The 18,503-nt window shown below is 44.4% G+C and overlaps 1 protein-coding gene across 1 annotated transcript; it reads right to left on the bottom strand.

The window, feature by feature from the left end:
• Positions 1-16,519: 16,519 nt before the first annotated feature.
• LOC113290996 (U-box domain-containing protein 35-like) lies at positions 16,520-17,799 on the bottom strand. Its single transcript, XM_026540577.1, has 3 exons — positions 17,388-17,799; positions 17,048-17,288; positions 16,520-16,811 (listed from the first exon to the last, which is right to left on the bottom strand). The coding sequence occupies exons 1-3, from the start codon at positions 17,797-17,799 to the stop codon at positions 16,520-16,522; spliced, it is 945 nt and encodes a 314-aa protein (XP_026396362.1).
• Positions 17,800-18,503: the final 704 nt, after the last annotated feature.

Raw genomic sequence — 18,503 nt, 5'->3', positions numbered from 1 at the left:
TACCTCCATTCGGTTACGGGTTTTGAAGATTCTCCATCTTCTCATTCCCCAAGGAAGAATGTGCATCATCGATATTTTGTTTATCCATGATAATCTCCTCCTGGATACATCAACAACAACTATTATTATTTCATTCAAGGAAATACCATGATCGTTTGAAAAAAAGAGATACTTACATTGATTTCTTCTTCATCGACACTAGGGTCGGGAATTAATTGTCCAGAAACGAGATGAAGACCATTAATGCTCGACGAAGCAATATTCTGAGGCAAATTAACAAATATTTTTTTTTTGATCCTAATTACACGCACAAGAAAATTCATGATGGGAGAAGCATTAACAACTCACCAAAAAACAGCTGGGGACATACACTATTTGGTAGCATCCTTTAATCTTTACTTCTGGGTTCTCCACCCTGGGGGCTTTCTTTCATTTACGTAAAGTCTACATCGATCAGAGATCTCACTACACGATCATCCTGTGGTAAAGTTAAAGAAATGATTAAGATATGATTATCATGTCTCTATAAAATTCATAAGAAGAATACTTACTTGCGAACATCCTGGAAGTACTTTTCGTTTATCATCACTGGGAGGATACTTCAATCTTGGTCGAACATAAACCATCTCAACAGAAGGAGCCTCTTGTACCAGGTGTTGATGGTGGTTTTTAGCGTAGGGTCAAAATCATAAAACTGTACATCTTACATGACGTCACTATGACCATTAGCGCATTTATTGAATCAATCATCATGCCTACGTAAGAATTACCGTGGTACCTTGTTTTTACATGGGTCATGTTCCACGGCAGAACCCTTAACACTGACTTACATCATCTATGCCAACCCCTAATTCTCATGCTACCGCGCCAAGGCATGCAAACCATGCCAGCCGCACCACTGTGCCAATGGCAGACCATGCCATCCACGTCTCCGCGCCAAGGCATGCCAACCATGCCAGCCGCACCACTGTGCCAATGGCATACCATGCCAGCCACGTCTGCGCGCCAAGGCATGCCAACCATGCCAGCCGCACCACTGTTCCAATGGCATACCTTGCCAGCCACGTCTCCGCGCCAAGGCATGCCAACCATGCCAGCCGCACCACTGTGCCAATGGCATACCATGCCATCCACGTCTCCGCGCCAAGGCATGCCAACCATGCCAGCCGCACCACTATGCCGCATACTATGCCATCCACATCTCTGCGCCAAGGCATGCCAACCATGCCATCCGCACCACTGTGCCAATGGCATACCATGCCATCCACATCTTCGCGCCAAGGCATGCCAACCATGCCATCCGCACCACTGCGCCAATGCCATGCCATGCCAGCCGCACCTCCGCGCCAAGGCATACCAACCATGCCAGCCGCACCACTGCGCCAATGGCATGCCATGCTAGCCACACCTCCGCGCCAAAGCATGCCATGCCACATGTGCCAATGGCATGCCAACCACCTTGCTGCGCCATACCATGCCGTCCTTCCCTATGCGGCTACCAAAATGAATGCGTGCGATGTTAACGTCCACCCTTCTATCTTAGATACAAACCGTCCAAGGTCTCCAAAAAACGCATGGTAACCTTCAGCCCAAACCCCTAGTTTTGGCCACGCCAAACCGCGCCAAGGCATGCCATGCCACATCTGCCAATGGCATGCCATCCACCTTGCCGCGCCATACCATGCCGGCCTTCCCTATATGGCTACCAAAACGAAGGTGTGCGATGATCAATGACCATCCTTCCAACTTAGATGCAAATCTTAGCCGTCCAAGGTCACCAAACAATGCATGGTAACCTTTGGTCCAAAACCCTAGTTTTGGCCACGCCAAACCGCGCCAAGGCAGGCCATGCCACATGTGCCAATGGCATGCCAACCACGTTGCTGCGCCATACCATGCCGGCCTTCCCTATGCGGCTACCAAAACGAAGGCGTGCGATGATCAACGACCACCCTTCCATCTTAGATGCAAATCTTAGCCGTCCAAGGTCGCCAAACAACGCATGGTAACCTTTGGCCCAAAACCCTAGTTTTGGCCACGCAAAACCGCGCCAAGGCATGCCATGACACATATGCCAATGGCATTCCAACCACCTTGCCACGCCATACCATGCCGTCCTTCCCTATGCGGCTACCAAAACGTAGGCGTGCGATGATCAACGGCCACCCTTCCATCTTAAATGCAAATCTTAGCCGTCCAAGGTCGCCAACCAACGCGTGGAAACCTTTGGCCCAACGCCAAAATCCTAATTTTTGCCACGCCATACCGCGCCAAGGCATTCCGGCCATGCCACATGTGCCAATGGCATGCCATCCACCTTGTCGTGCCATGCCATGCCATCCTTCCCCTTTACGGCTGCTAAAACAAAGGCGTGCAACAATCAAAGACCACCCTTCCATCTTAGATGCAAATATTATCCATCCAAGGTCGCCAACCAACGCATGGTAACCTTTGACCCAACGCCAAAACCTTAATTTTGGCCACGCCTAACCGCACCAAGGCATGCCGGCCATTCCAATGTGCCAATGGCATGCCAGCCACCTTGCCTCGCCATACCATGCCGACCTTCCCTATGCGACTACCAAAACAAAGGCCTGCAACATTCAACGGCCACTTTTCATCTAAGATGCAAATCTTAGCCGTCCAAGGTTACCAGCTAACGCATGGAAACCTTTGGCCCTAGTTTGGTCACGCCTAAACAAAGCCAAAACCCTAACTTTTGGCCGTGCCTAAACTAGGGCATATTAAATCCATACTGATCATGCTTTCATGCCACTGGATACCAAACGAAGGATTACAATAATCAACGTCTACCTTTCCTATTACGATGGAAAATCTCGACCGTCGAAGGTCACCACCGAGTCGGAAAGTCTCCCAAGCTCAACTTTCCAGACAACAACAACATGCTACATGTTTTCCACGAAAACGCTCGAGACATCAACACATGTCACAAACTTGGGGATGCTCATTGGGTATTGGTTTGGCGGTTTACAGCGTGCGGAGTACACTACGCCCGTTATAAGATAGTGTCATAAGGATGAGGTGGTTAGTAAATACAGGGAGTAATGGTGAAGCGCAATCTTTTATGGAAAATCAATTCCAGGAGTTACCGGTTACCACCTCCTCTCATTTACTCACATGTTTCCCATTTCTTAATGAGACCAGAGTACGTTTCACTTCGACTGGTATAAATAGGCATTACTTATTTCCACCGAACAACAAGTTCAGGCCAGGAGGATACAATACTCAGAAAATATTTGCTAGCTTTCTATCTGTTAGCTTCCCACTTTCTGATACAAGTCGTGAAACAACTACTCTTCCAGAATCAACTATTCTGGTCTCAACACTCTCTTCGCTTCCCTCCCCAAGACCAACCCTTCTCCTTCACTTTGTGACCGTATCAAGTTTGGAACGACCATTTCTTGGTTTAGGCCTAATTTTTACATATTTATCTCTCGAATAAAAAGTACTCCCTTGCAATACATTGTTTAGGGTTTAAACTCGTTTCTTACCCACACACCCGAAATTACCAAATAAGCAGAAATCGTTTTCACCCTTAAACAATTGGCGACCACGGTGGGAGATCAATCTCTCGGTTCCAATACCAATTCCATAATACGTTTCTCTAACTCAGGAAGATGGTCGGTTTTAGGGCTGAATCCGTGACCTAAAGTTTCACTCAGGCGAACGACAATGTTCCCTCCCCCAACGCAACGCCCAACAACGAAATCGACGAAGGAATACCAAGGCTGACTGACTTGGCACGGATTTAGGAGATCCACACCAAGAACATGGGTCTGATGAAAGATGTGATTAACATCATACTGGACTTCCTCATCAACTTAACGGCAGATTTGAACGATTCACTTACCCCGGAAGCTCCAGGACTGGGGACTAACATCCCAAACGATCACTCCCAAGTCAACAGCTTCACTACTAATCAGAAACTAGTAGGCCAGGAAGCGGCCTCACTGGTGGAAAATTTATGTGAACTCTTACAGCTTTCAAAAGATCAACGGATGGAGACGTTCACCGCCATCAATCGAATAACGTTAAACGCGTCCTTGATTCTTTCACGCTTGGAAACATCAATAACGCCAGAGATGTCCATCAACAATATCACATTTACCGACGATGACATGATGGCGGAGGAAGGGCATAACCGGGCCCTACACGTCACAGCCCGTATCAAGGACGTGGAATTCAAAAGGGCTCTCATCAACACGGGAGCATCCTCCAACGTTGTTACCCTCAGGATGCTCAGAACGGCCAGGGTACGGCCGAAAAAAGTCGTGCGACATTCCACTACAATGACCGATTTCGAAGGCAACCAAACCAGCATGTAAGGGTACGTCAACCTGAATCTATCAGTAGGACCCGTCCAGTCAAAAGTAAGGTTCGAGGTAATCGAAAAGGAGCCAGATTACCACATGATACTGGGAAGACCATGGCTCCACAATAACAAAATTATTCCTTCGACGTATCACCAGTGCTTGAAAACCATGCTAAACGGAGAACTCGTTCGCATCGCTGCATCATTATCTCCCTATGCGTCGATCTGTGGCATGGAGATTTTTGAACCAAGAAAGGGCCCACAGGCCACATCCAACAAGGCTCACCACAGTCCACTGCCAAAGTGGACATCCATTGAAAAAAGTGATGGTCTTGCACCTTTTCACGGAGAAAACCGGTCTCACATCCCCCCTTCGAAAGAAAGACACGCCAGCCTCCACCCGCCAAACCGGAGTTCGGCTTGCACCCATAACAAGCGATGACGGGCTTTTATCATGGGTCATGATGAAAAAGGGAAAACCGTATATCAGCGCCGCTGTTAGCAATTAACAAGAGAGACTACCACACAGTCTCTCCGCCCAATGAAACACAAACGTAGTAAAGAGCCGCAGGAGGAAGTACATGTTGCACCATGACAACTACAAGACGGGACCAACTCTACCATGGACGATCTTGAGGTTGTTAATGTCGGGAGTGAAGAAGCTCCGCGACCCATCTCGATCAGCTCGACTCTGTGCGCGGAAGAACGCGTAAAGCTGGTAGACCTTCTCAAGGAATATCAAGACGTATTCGCATGGACATATGAGGAAATGCCTGGCTTGGACGAGAAGCTGGTCACTCATCATTTACACGTGATACCCGGATCCAAACCTGTCAAGCAAACCCCGAGACAATTCCGGCACGATGTGGAAGAACAGATTAAGGTAGAGATTCAAAAGCTACTAGCGGCTGGTTTCATCAAACCGATTCACCACCCTACTTGGTTGGCCAACGTAGTTCCGGTAAAAAAGAAGAATGGCCAGATCATGTGATGTGTCGATTTTAGAGATTTGAACAAATGTTTCCCTAAAGATGACTTTCTGCTCCCCAACGTTGTCATGCTAGTAGACGCCACCAGTGGACATGGTATGTTCTCTTTCATGGATGGATACAGCGGCTACAACCAAATAAAGATGTACGAACACGACGCGAGCAAGACGACTTTTCGAAATCCTCTTGGAAACTTTTACTACACTGTGATTCCCTTCGGTTTGAAAAACACTGGCGCCACATACCAACGCGCCATGACCACTATTTTTCACGACATGATGCACAAGCAAGTCGAAGATTATGTAGATGACATAGTGGTCAAGTCAAAAACTCGGGCAGCCCATGCAGGAATTCTGCGGCAGGTGTTTGAAAGATGACGCGAGTACAAACTGAAGATGAATCCATTGAAGTGTGCTTTTGGTGTCTCTTCGGGAAAGTTCCTAGGTTTCCAGGTGACTGCCGAGGGAATTAAAGTTGACCCAGTCAAAACACAAGCCATACTCACGATGCCACCACCGTGAACCGTGAAATAACTCCAGAGTTCCATGGGTAAAATAAACTACATTCGCCGCTTCATGCCAGGATTGGATCAACTTGTTGCTTCGTTTACCCCCTTACTGAATAAATGAGCAAGCTTCGTCTATACCACACTACAACAGGAAGCGTTCCAGAAGATTCAACAAACATTATCTTCCCCAGCCGTCATGAAATCTCCCATACAAGGAAGACCGCTACACCTCTACACTGCTTTTAGTGACACTGATGTCGGAGCTCTCTTCGCCCAAGAATATGACGAAGGGATTGAACATCCCATCTACTACTTCAGTCGAACTTTAAGAGATGCCGAACTCAGATATCCCAAAGAAGAAAAGGCATGCTAAGTTTTGATCCACTCCATCCAGAAATTCAGGCATTACCTACTTTCCAATAAAGTGGTGATGATTTCTAAGTCCGATCCTGTGAAGTTCCTCCTCTCAAAACCGTCCCTGATAGGAAGACCGTCTAAATGGCTCCTCAAAATGTCAGAGTTATACACAACATGCGCTTCCCCGAGAGCCATCAAAGGGCAAGCAGTTGCGGATTTGCTGGCGGCGTTCCCGGGAGAGAATACCATGACACTACACGAGGACCTCCCTAGAGACTTTCCGGAAATCTCTTTCATCCAAGAAGAAACATGGATACTATTCTTCGACGGCTCCGCTACTCCTAACAACGGTACTGGAGGAGCAGGCGTGGTTCTAGTATCCCAAGCCGGTGAAGTATTCTCGCACTCCTTCAAGCTAGACTTCCCCTGCACCAACAATTCAGCAGAATATGAAGCCTTTCTCATCGGACTGTCCTTGGCTAAACGAGCTGGAACCACACGTCTGGAAATAAGAGGGGATTCTAAATTACTTGTCAACCAGGTGAACGGAGTATACGCACTAAAGGAAGTAACTTTGTCCCCATACAGAGTCGAGGCACAAAAACTGCTAAACTACTTCGCCGACGCGACCATAACACATATTGGGCGCAGCGACAACCAACACGCTGATTGCCTAGCCAAGCTAGCATCAAAACTGCAATTTGAAGGTTTTGAGGAAACCCTGACAGTGAAGATACGAACCGTGGCTTCAACATGGATTTCATAACCCGAAGAAGATGAAGCTGGCGACTGGAGAACACCAATTATCCAAGAGCTTAACAACTCGCTTTTCCAGGGAAAGGTCAGTCTCAAAACCTTACAAATTTCTTCATGCTCCGAGGGGTGTTATATCATCGAAATCCAGACGGTGCCTTGTCAAGATGTCTTGGAGAGGGAGAAGCACAACAACAACTCAACCGCGTCCATGATGAAATCTGTGGGCAAACATTAGTGGTAACACTATATCGCCGTTTGCAACGCTTTGGCTATTGCTGGACAGAAATGGAGGCTCAATCCCGGTTACTTCAAAAAACCTGTTCCAACTGTCAAGCGCCACCACATCAATTAGAATTTTTCAACATTGGTCACGCTGGGGACTGGAAGGAACCATACATCAGTTACCTTCGCGGTAGCATACTCCCCACCGATAAGAAGGATGCATCCAAGATAAAACAAAGGTCCGAGAGATTCGTATTCCACGAAGGAATCTTATATCGTAAAAGCTTTGGAGGAAGTTTGTTACGATGTTTGAATGAAGCAGAAATCCCGATCATGCTGAAAGAAATGCACGAAGGCGAACATCAAGGAAAACATAAATTATTTCTTCAGATACACGAGAAATACTACTAACCAACCATGGAGGATGATGCATATGTTTTCGTCCAGAGATGAAAAAAATGCCAAATTCACGGAAACCTTATCCATGTACCGTCGACTCCCCTGCATTCGATAAGCAGTTTGTGACCCTTCCACAGTCGGGGACTCGACATAATTGGAAAGATCAATCCACCTTCCTCAAAGCATCACGAGTACATAATAACAACAACCGAATATTTTACCAAATGGGTCGAATCCATACCTTTACGAGGGACGAATGGAACTACAATCGCGGCATTCATTAAGGAGTACATTATCTGCCGATTTGGCGTGCCTAAACACATCATCACCGACAATGACATTCCTTTCGAAAACAAGCAAGTACGGGATCTACTCAAAGAATACGTAATTAAGCAAGCCTTATCCACCGTGTACTACCCCCAAGGGAACGGGCAGGCTAAAAGTACCAACAAAACTCTGGTCTGAATCCTCAGTCGGACAGTGCATGATAATCCTCGGACATGGCATGAGCAATTTCCAATGGCACTCTGGGCGTACCGGACATCACCAAGAAGTTCCACCGGCGCCTCTCCCTACTCCCTCGTTTACGGCGCAGACGCCATCCTCCCAGAAGAAGTTAAAATCCCGTCGGCTAGGATTTCCGAAGCAAGCGGAGTTCGATGGAATGAAGCTGAAGCATTGAGCGCCAGAGTCGCAGAATTGGACACTGTAGATTCCAGAAGATCCAAGGCGGAAGAACACGCACGAGCATACATAAATAGGGTTTCCATAGCATATAAAAAAACCGTGAAGCCTCGGGTTTTTCAAGTAGGAGATTTGGTACTACAGACTGCCAAACACATTCAGTAAGACGCGTCTACACTAAAATTCTCCGCAAAGTGGGAAGGGCCTTATATAGTCACGAAAGCGTACAACATTAGGTACTACGAGTTCACTAAAGAAGACGGAGGAAGTCATCAACGAAAAGTGGCTTAAGTCATACTACGCCTGACCGCCACCTCGCGCCCTGCCATATCACAAACACTGATAGCCAGGCATCTCTCCACTTTTCTTCCACATCTCAAATATTAAGTCTCTTTTCCTTTGTTTGATGGAAGAAAATCAATAAAATTCTCTTATTCTTTCAAAAAAAAAAAACGATATAAAAAAAAGAGGGGTGCAACACATGCTTAAAACCCAGAAAGAAACCAAACATCTCGCAACTACATAACTCATAAAAGCCCATCCAACAGATTGTAATCCCTCGAAAGCATCCTCTTCAACCGGATTTGATACCTTTCAGTCCTACTCTTCAAGTTCCGGATTAACTCTGCCACCTTCTATGACTCCATGGTCAGAGCTTTCTCCTCTTCCAGAATAGCTTTCGTAGCAGGGACCATGCCAGCAAGAATGCCGGCTCTGACGACTTTCACAATATCAAGACGGTTCCGCAACCAACTAACGTTGAACTTCAGAGATTCACAGGTAGACACCATGTTTTCCCAATTTTGAATAGTTGAGTCCGCGACAACACGGATAGACATACTTTCCATTTCGGTGACAATAGGCAAGAGACAATTCACTATAGAAACTAAAGCAGACGAACAATACTGCACCACACTCCTGGTGGCGATATGGCCATATATCCTCCATATCTTTGTGTAAAGAATCACGAATTCTTTGTGCACCAGAAACCCGTCGGCGTTCTGGTAGTTATATAAAAGACACCTCATGCGGGTTCCGAACGAAAAACCTGCATTGGGATACTCATGACAAGAAATTCCTAAGTCGGCGTTCTCCATATCTGCAGCGGTTGGTAGGAGCGAGCTCGAAGGAAAATGGGTAACCAAATCATCCTCATCAATGATGGTGGCGCATGCTCCGACAAGATATCTCTACACATAAGAGAACTTTTGTCATTCATCGGAAAACAATGAAACACCTGTTGATCAATAAAAACACATCGGTATAATCTTCTTGACTCGAATGACCCGGACGGGGGAATTGTTGCAAGAGTCAGGCCTCACACGTTTGATTGAAGAATCTAGCTGGCTCGAGGATGATTTACTTCTGATCGACATGATGAAGAGAGACGGACTCAACAAGAGGAAATCTTTGTTGTAAAACGGGGAAGACGATGCAACTTCACCGGCATAAATACTGTGGAAAACCTAAAGGAAGAAAGAGAAACAGATACTGAGTAAAAGGAACGTGATTACATCACGGCCGGAAAATCAGCCTCAAACGAAACCCCTCGTCAAAACCCTAATGAAAGCCAAACGAGACAGGAGGGCGTGATACTTTGGCATTTGAATGAGGAAAGGACTTCATATTTGAACCAAGTAAGGAAAAGAGGCAATCAGGCCCGCAAAGACAAATCACCACCATGCCAAGCCGTCCGTGCATGCCTTGCCTCGCCAGAACCGCGTCATACCTTGGCCCCACCACGCCAAGCCGTCCACGCATGCTTTTCCCCACCAAACCGCGTCATGCCTTGCATCACCCTGCCGTGCCATGACTTGCCGTGCTAACACCAACAACTCGCCAAGCCAGCGTCATGATGTTCCCTAACCCATCCAAAGTGATGCATGGCCAGACTAAGCCGACGATCTTCATCTCACCACTTCACGGTCTACAGCATAAATAGAATTTATGTAAGGCCGCCAAACACGAGGATCATGAACTCTCATTATCTTTCGAAAAAGGTTAGTCGGACCTTTCTGACCATCTTTTGACGACTTGTCGTTTCGATTTTTTTCCTCGCCTGTCACCATCTTATGCTTACCTCGCAACAATGCTCCTGTTCCGAGCTAAGTATGGGACTTAATGTTGATGGTGGTTTTTAGCTTAGGGTCAAAATCGTAAAACTGTACATCTGACATGACGTCACTATGACCATTAGCGCATTTATTGAATCAATCAGCATGCCTACGTAAGAATTACCGGGGTACCTTTTTTTTACATGGGTCATGTTCGACGGCATAAACCTTAACACTGACTGACATCATTTATGCCAAACCCTAATTCTCATGCTACCGCGCCAAGGCATGCCAACCATGCCAGCCGCACCACTGTGCCAATGGCATACCATGCCAGCCATGTCTCTGCGCCAAGGCATGCCAACCATGCCATCCGCATCACTGTGCCAATGTCATACCATTCCAGCCACGTCTCTGCGCCAAGGCATGCCAACCATGCCAGCCGCACCATTGTGCCAATGACATACCATGCCAGCCACATCTCCGCGCCAAGGCATGCCAACCATGCCAGCTGCACCACTGTGCCAATGGCATGCCATGCCAGCAGCACCTGCGCGCCAAGGCATACCAACCATGCCACCCGCACCACTGCGCCAATGGAATGCCATGCCAGCAGCACCTCCGCGCCAAATCTTTCCATGCCACATGTGCCAATGGAATATCAACCACCTTGCCGCGCCATACCATGCCGGCCTTCCCTATGCGGCTACCAAAACGAAGGCGTGCGATGATAAACGGCCACCCTTCCATCTTAGATGCAAATATTAGCCGTCCAAGGTCGCCAAACAACGCATGGTAACCTTTGGCCCAAAACCATAGTTTTGGCCACGCCAAACCATGCCAAGGCATGCCATGCCACATGTGCCAATGGCATGCCAACCACCTTGCCGCGCCATACCATGCCGGACTTCCCTATGCGGTTACCAAAACGAAGGCGTGCGATGATCAACGGCCACCCTTCCATCTTAGATGCAAATCTTAGCCGTCCAAGGTCGCCAAACAACGCATGGTAACCTTTGGTCCAAAACCCTAGTTTTGGCCACGCCAAACCGCGCCAAGGCATGCCATACCACATGTTCCAATGGCATGCCAACCACCTTGCCGCGCCATACCATGACGTCCTTCCCTATGAGGCTACCAAAATGAAGGCATGCGATAATCAACGACCACCCTTCCATCTTATATGCAAATCTTATCCTTCCAAGGTCGCCAAACAACGCATGGTAACCCTTGGCCCAAAACCCTAGTTTTGGCCACGCTAAACCGCGCCAAGGCATGCCATGCCACATATGCCAATGGCATGCCAACCACCTTCCCGGGCCATACCATGCCGGCCTTCCCTATGCTGATACCAAAACGAAGGCGTGCGATGATCAACGGCCACCCTTCCATCTTAGATGCAAATCTTAGCCGTCCAAGGTCACCAACCAACGCGTGGAAACCTTTGGCCCAACGCCAAAACCCTAATTTTGGCCACACCAAACCGCGCCAAGGCATGACGGCCATGCCACATGTGCCAATGGCATGCCAGCCACCTTGCCGCGCCATTCCATGCCAGCCTTCCCCTTCACGGCTGCTAAAACGAAGGTGTGAAATAATCAACGACCACCCTTCCATCTTAGTTGCAAATCTTAGCCGTCCCAGGTCGCCAACAACGCATGGTAACCTTTGGACCAACGCCAAAACCCTAAATTTGGCCACGCCAAACCGCACCAAGGCATGTCGGCCATGCCACATGTGCCAATGGCATGTCAGCCACCTTGTCGCGCCATACCATGCCGGCCTTCCCTATGCGGCTACCAAAACGAAGGCCTGCAACATTCAACGACCACTTTTCATCTAAGATGCAGATCTTAGCCGTCCAAGGTTACCAGCTAACGCATGGCAACCTTTGGCCCTAGTTTGGTCACGCCTAAACAAAGACAAAACCCTAACTTTTGGCCGCGCCTAAACTAGGCCATATTAAAGCCATACTGATCATGCTTTCATGCCACTGGCTACCAAACGAAGGGTTACAATAATCAACGGCTACCTTTCCTCTTAAGATGCAAAATCTCGACCGTCGAAGGTCACCACCGAGTCGGAAAGTTTCCCAAGCCATACTGAGTAAGTCGTGTAAGCAGTTGAGGGAGTTAGCAAAGTATTGGGTGGACAATAAACCAAGTCTCTGCACGACCTGGAACTGGTTAAATCACGATTTTACACTTTCTTACTCTTTCACTCGAGAAACCGTCACACTTACTGGAGATCAATGTGTCTACATTATAGCAATATAAATAATTTTGTGAATTCACGATTGAGGACAACATTGGTCTAATATGAAACATCCATCGTCTAACCAATAATCATCGTGTGAGCAAAAATCTGTCAATTGAGCAGAATTCAAACTTATTCTTCATTTGCCGAAACCCAAAACACATTCACAATCCTTGATCATCATTGATCTCACACACTTCTCATCTTCCCTCCTACATCTCAACCCTCTTTCCTCGTTGTGACCGAATTGATTCTGGAACGACCATTTCTTGGTTTATGCCGGAGTCCTACAGATTGATCTCTCAAACTCAAAGCACTCCCATGCGGTGCACCTGTTTGAGGTTAGGCAGTTTGCTCGGTTGAGGAGTCTCCGTATGTACGGTCGTCTACCCATTTCTTAAAAATCCAGCACACTGTTTTTCCCCATCGACACCTGTTCACCTTGATTTCTCAAAAGACGGAATAAAAACTTCATAGGTATTTCCGTGGAAGACAAATTTGTTTATAAAGTCTTCGACTTCGGTTCATAACAACTCTTAGTTGTGGGTGAGATCAGCTAAGGGAATCAAGTGCATAGAGTCATGCTGGGATTCAGAGGCGTAAGGAACGCGACCGTACCTTAATCGGTGTGAGACTTTGTTAGGTCTTAACTACATTCCAGACCGAAGTTAACTTGTAGTAGGCTAGTGTTTGTAGCAGCTTAATACATTGTGGTATTAAAAACTGGACTAGGTCCCGTGGTTTTTCTGCATTTGCGGTTTCCACGTTAACAAAACTTCTGGTGTATGTGTTATTTCTTTTCCGCATTATATTTTTTCATATAATTGAAATATCACAGGTTGTGCATAGTTCAGTCAATTGGTAAATCCGACCTTTAACATTGGTTTTTGATACCGTTCAAGTTATTTCTCATATCAATCAGGCACACATATTTCTATCTGATAATTGAAGTTTCCTCCAATATTTCTAGAGTCTATCCTAGAGTCTGTAGCAATTGACTCGAGAAGAAATGCAACATAAGCGGTTCCCCAAGCATACTCATGAAACTTTGGAAGATATTTTAATAATTGGAGATACTGAGCACTAACTTTGCTGCTAGTATGGTATGAAAATATAATTCATCCAAGAGTGTACAACAAATAAGCAGCATCGGTCTGGTTTACTTTGGACGCGTCAATCACCAGCCCATCCTTAACTTTCTACAAAGTGTTCTCGAACTTAGTTTTTAGATTTTTCATCTTGAACGACTTCAACATCTTTAGTTTGTTATCCGTGCCACGACGCACGCTTTCCACCCCTTTAGCGGCGTAAAAAAACTCCAACTCGGTAGTATCGCGATCCCAACCAAGAACTTCTTCGGCCAACTTATAAAGTTTTTCCTAATCCAATTCAAAATATTCAGCATCTATATTTTCCCACGTGCTCTAAGACCTATAATCCTATCAGCGTCATCAAGTGTGATTGTCATCTCGCCGAACGAAAGATGAAATATGTAAGTTTTGGGACAAAATATCTCAGTAAAAGCAGACACGGTCACTGAATCACAACCCTTTTGTTCATGCTGGATTGCTTTTCATAAACCAGAACTCCGAACTATTGCTTGAACCTCATCGACCTCATTCTTCAAATCCCAAGTCGCAGCTCTTTGGTGTCTCAAATTTCTGATCGCACGCCCTATGACCCATAGTCTCATAGATTCTCTTTTCCCATGACTCTTTGTAACCAATCAAAATCTTTCTTCCATCTTGAGGAATACCAAATATTGGGGCGTTCCTCTGAGTAAGTATTATGTCATCGTCATCCGGAATATGAAGCTTTGTCTTTCATGGTTCAACAAGTTTCCTCTCTTTTACTTGTTTGTTTGGTTGTGGTTGTGATGGTTCTTATTGTTCACCATCTTCATCTTCTTCATCTTCACCTTCTCCATCTGCATCTACAATGACTTCTTTTCCAGGCCTTCGTGGTCGTCACTTTTCATCTTCATATTCGTCTCCATTTAGATTACCATGTACTTCTCCTCCGTTTTCCATCTCAGTGGTAGCGGTAGTATTTACATTTTTAGCTTCACTTCCCTGAACTTCTCCTTGTGGTTTTATCCGTATCTCTCCATTTGTTGTATCGGAGGTTGTACTCCCCCTTTTATGTGCACCCAAATTTTTGTTGCCTACTCGAGGTTGGGGATTTTTAACTTTAGAAGAGGTTACTTCCATAAACTTCTTCTTCTTGTTCTTTTGAGTTACAACTCTACCACCATCACCTTTGGTTTGTTTCCTAACACAAATAAGAAAGTGTAATTAACACATACACAATACTAGGTTCGGCCAATAAAATAAAGTTCGCATAAAGTATAAACTAAGTTCGGACTTAAATAACATAGTTCGGTCTATAACAAAAAAAATAATTGAACACACAAAGAGATGTTCGGCTTAAAACCTATGAAAGTAAAATTGGCCGAACTTCATTGAACTACTAAACGGTGCCTAAGTAATAAGTTCGTCCCGAAATAAACAGAAATCGAATGAGACGAACTTCACTGTAGTCCGCGTTCGGCTCAAAGATGGAATACTAATTTTTGGCCGAACTTCATTGAACTACAAAACTATGCTTAAGTAATAAGTTCGGCCGAAAACAAATAGAATTCGAACGAGACGAACTTTACTGTAGTCTGAGTTGGGCTCAAAACTGGAATACTAATTTTGGGCCGAACTTCTTGAACTACAAAACTATGCTTAACTGAAAATAAAGAGAATTCCAATGAGACGAACTTCACTATAGTCTGAGTTCAGCTCAAAACTGGAATATTAATTTTGGGCCGAACTGCTCTTTTACATATCAAAAAATAAAAAAGAAACATAGGTTCGTCTCTTTTTGTCACAAAATTTTGGGCCGAACCACTTCTGAAAACCCTAAATTGAACTAACAAATCCTTTCATATCGATCAAACAGAGTAAGAAAATCAAGATGGGTTTGTAAGAAATACATTCTAATATACACTATCAGGGTACTCGAATCTTGATTTTGTGAATCAACGCCCCTCGACTGGATTTGTTCTTCACTTGCCCTATAACTTGCTTGATCGATTGTATTGATTTCCTATGTGCGGATCTGGAAGTAAACATCTAGTGCAATGCTTTGTTCTAGACATTGTAGACGTTGCTTTGATTTTAATCGACGATCAAAAAAAATTCAACGAACGATTAATTAGTTTATGGAGGGGGAGGTTTGGCGGAAAGAGAAGAAGAAAGAAGGGGGCAAGAATGAAGAAAGGTGTTGACAGATTTTCTTGTTTTGATTTGTTTTAGTTTAGGTTTTTCATTTAGTCAAAGGGCATTTCAGCAATCTAAGTAGTTTTAGTTTAAGTTTTTAATTAAATTGAAGGGTATTTAAGTAATTTCATATAATTAAAGGGTAACCTAGTAATTTTGGTATGGCTTGGACACCCCTTATAAAGATACCCTAGATGGCATCGTCATTTAGTATGCCTCATAAGAAATCAGTATGCCTCAAAACGGGATTCCCATCAAACTACCAAAACCAGCAAGCCATACAAGGGTTCATGGCAGCCCAGTTTAGGTTGGATTGGGCTCATAAAATTACAGGTTGAACTTCAAGTTAAGGTTTTGCTACCTGGCAACATGTGAAATGTTTGACACTATACATCACAGCAGGAGACACAGAGCTCATAGTGCATATTGGATCTCATATACTGCTCGATTCTCTATATACACCTTTTGGCCTAAGAAGAAAATAACAGTAACATTCACAGTGTCTGTCTATATAAATAATCATTGTTGTGTACAAGCTGCTATATGGATTTTATGACTATGAGTCGTACTCTCTGGACCAGAAAAGAGACCAAAACACAGAAAAATGCATTTTGAATCCAAATACTAGGATGGAAGCAAAAAAAAGGAATAAATGAATGTCCCAGTGACCACGTTCAAACTTACGAGTTTAGAGTTCAAGAATCAAAATCAGTGAGATTGCCAATGCTACCGTCGTTGCTGCTGCTACTACGACTGCTGAACATCCGCGATAATGATAAGGCCTTGTCCATAATCGTGCCACTGGTGCTCCTACTGTGACTGCTGCTCATTCGTGACGAAGAAAATGGCGATTTGTCCTTAAACATGTCTATTGGATACTCAATGTCGATCAGTTCCTTGCCATGACCTATGATCTTAATATCACAAGAATCGGGTAAAGCAGCCTTCAATATTTGATCAGCTATTCCATGTGGTCTCTTCAGCTTCCTGGCCATCACAAGTCATCCATATTAGTACAGAATAGTACTGCCAATGTTTCAAAATTATTGCTGTTAAAAGTATGTTTAGAAGTATTCTTCAAATTGCATACCGGCTATATCTTTTTCTAGATGTTTTTACCGCTAAATTCTCGTAAATATATTTCTAAAACAGTTTACATTTTTAAAACATTTCTTAAGAAAATTCTCGTAAATATATTTTTCGTATACAAGTATGAATAATACCTGTAACTTGATTTTTTAGTGCCAATGATAAGTTTTTCAATGTTGAGGATGGGAATGAGATCTATGAGAGCCTTTGCTACGTCGTTACCCTCGATCAACAAAGTATCCACTTTAACCTTGCAACCAGAACATAGTCTCAAGATATCGTCAAGGAATTGCTTTCTTTGTTCAATCTTTTTATTTTTGTAATCCTCATACAGTAGGGGATTCACTGTATCCTTATGCAACTTCCCAATCCCAACTGTAGGGAAGAAAAAAAGGTATGCAAATATGAACTTATTAATAAACTTATTCAGATGTCATTCAAAGAGAAAACTGAAACCTATATATATATACGTACCTGGAACTGGAACGTAGAGGATTTCAGGATAGACATGGATAAGATAGATAAAAGTCGACGAATACAACGAAGGAGGAATATCATGTAAAAGATGTTTCAGTGCCCATATAAGTGCATCCCTGCTTGATTTACTCTTCCCAACTGCTACATATATTTTGTAACGTTCACCTATTCTCGACGAACTCACACGATTAATATCCTTGTATTCTTCAACAATTGTTGGTGGAATTCGATGTTGAATGCTCGAACCTTCTCTGTTACTTATACTACGTTTAATATTTGGATCATACGTACCGATGATGTTGTTCTCTTCATTATTATTCTGACTAGTGATACGGTTAATTAAACCACTGGTAATTGATTTGTCATCTTGAGGATCGACGTCCTCGACATAAGGATTATTCTTCTGCATTTTCGAATGATTCGTTGCTTCCACCATTGGTTGATCACTAGATTTCGATCTCAAAAGTATCAGATCGGCTCTGGTTTTATTATAAACTTAGTGTATATGAGTATATGTGAGTTGTCTTAAGGCTGTACAGACTACCAAGTATTTGCTTAAATATGTTTATTGAATGATGATAATTAAGCTGGTTCTACCCGCCTTTATCATGAGCCGTGCTAGCGGTGTTCTTTCTAGAGCTTTGTTGATGAAACTGTTGATTTTCGGGGTACGCGCTGTTGCATTTTGACAATGAAATAGTTGAATTTATCCTTTTGTGTTTTGAAGTAGTCATTGGTGCTGGCATTGTTGCCTTAGTGTGTTGAGACGATTATCATTTGTGAAAGTTTGTTGTCGAGCACTACTTCAACATTTGACAAATAGCGGGTTGACTTTGTTCTGTGTTTTAGGGAACCTCCAAGGCCGTGGAGGACAACATAAAGATCGGTCGGCATCTAAGTCGCAATGGTGTATAACATAAGTGATCTTTATCAAAGTTTTTTCATTAAATACCTGAAGAAATATTTAAGAAATCGCCTATGTCCAGACTAACCATTGTAAAAATTGGAAAATCGACGAGGTTGGACCTTGTTGATTTTAAAAAGAACCCTGATTTTGGGCATACTGAAATCTTACTAGGCATACTGCATAAAGACAAAAAAAAGGTTGTGAAA

This window comes from Papaver somniferum, chromosome 6 (assembly GCF_003573695.1).
Source record: "Papaver somniferum cultivar HN1 chromosome 6, ASM357369v1, whole genome shotgun sequence".
Classification (NCBI taxonomy): Eukaryota; Viridiplantae; Streptophyta; class Magnoliopsida; order Ranunculales; family Papaveraceae; genus Papaver; species Papaver somniferum.
Note: the sequence above shows the minus strand (reverse complement) of the source record. Positions and strands in the feature narration are given on the sequence as shown.

What these genes read in the sequence shown, in the direction of transcription:
- LOC113290996 (XM_026540577.1), bottom strand. Translation starts at nt 17,799, where the DNA reads ATGCAGAAGAATAATCCTTATGTCGAGGACGTCGATCCTCAAGATGAC. An exon ending in CCTCTACGTTCCAGTTCCAG is followed by an intron (nt 17,289 to 17,387) that starts GTACGTATATAT and finishes TCTTCCCTACAG; the next exon opens with TTGGGATTGGGAAGTTGCAT. An exon ending in ACTAAAAAATCAAGTTACAG is followed by an intron (nt 16,812 to 17,047) that starts GTATTATTCATA and finishes TGTGATGGCCAG; the next exon opens with GAAGCTGAAGAGACCACATG.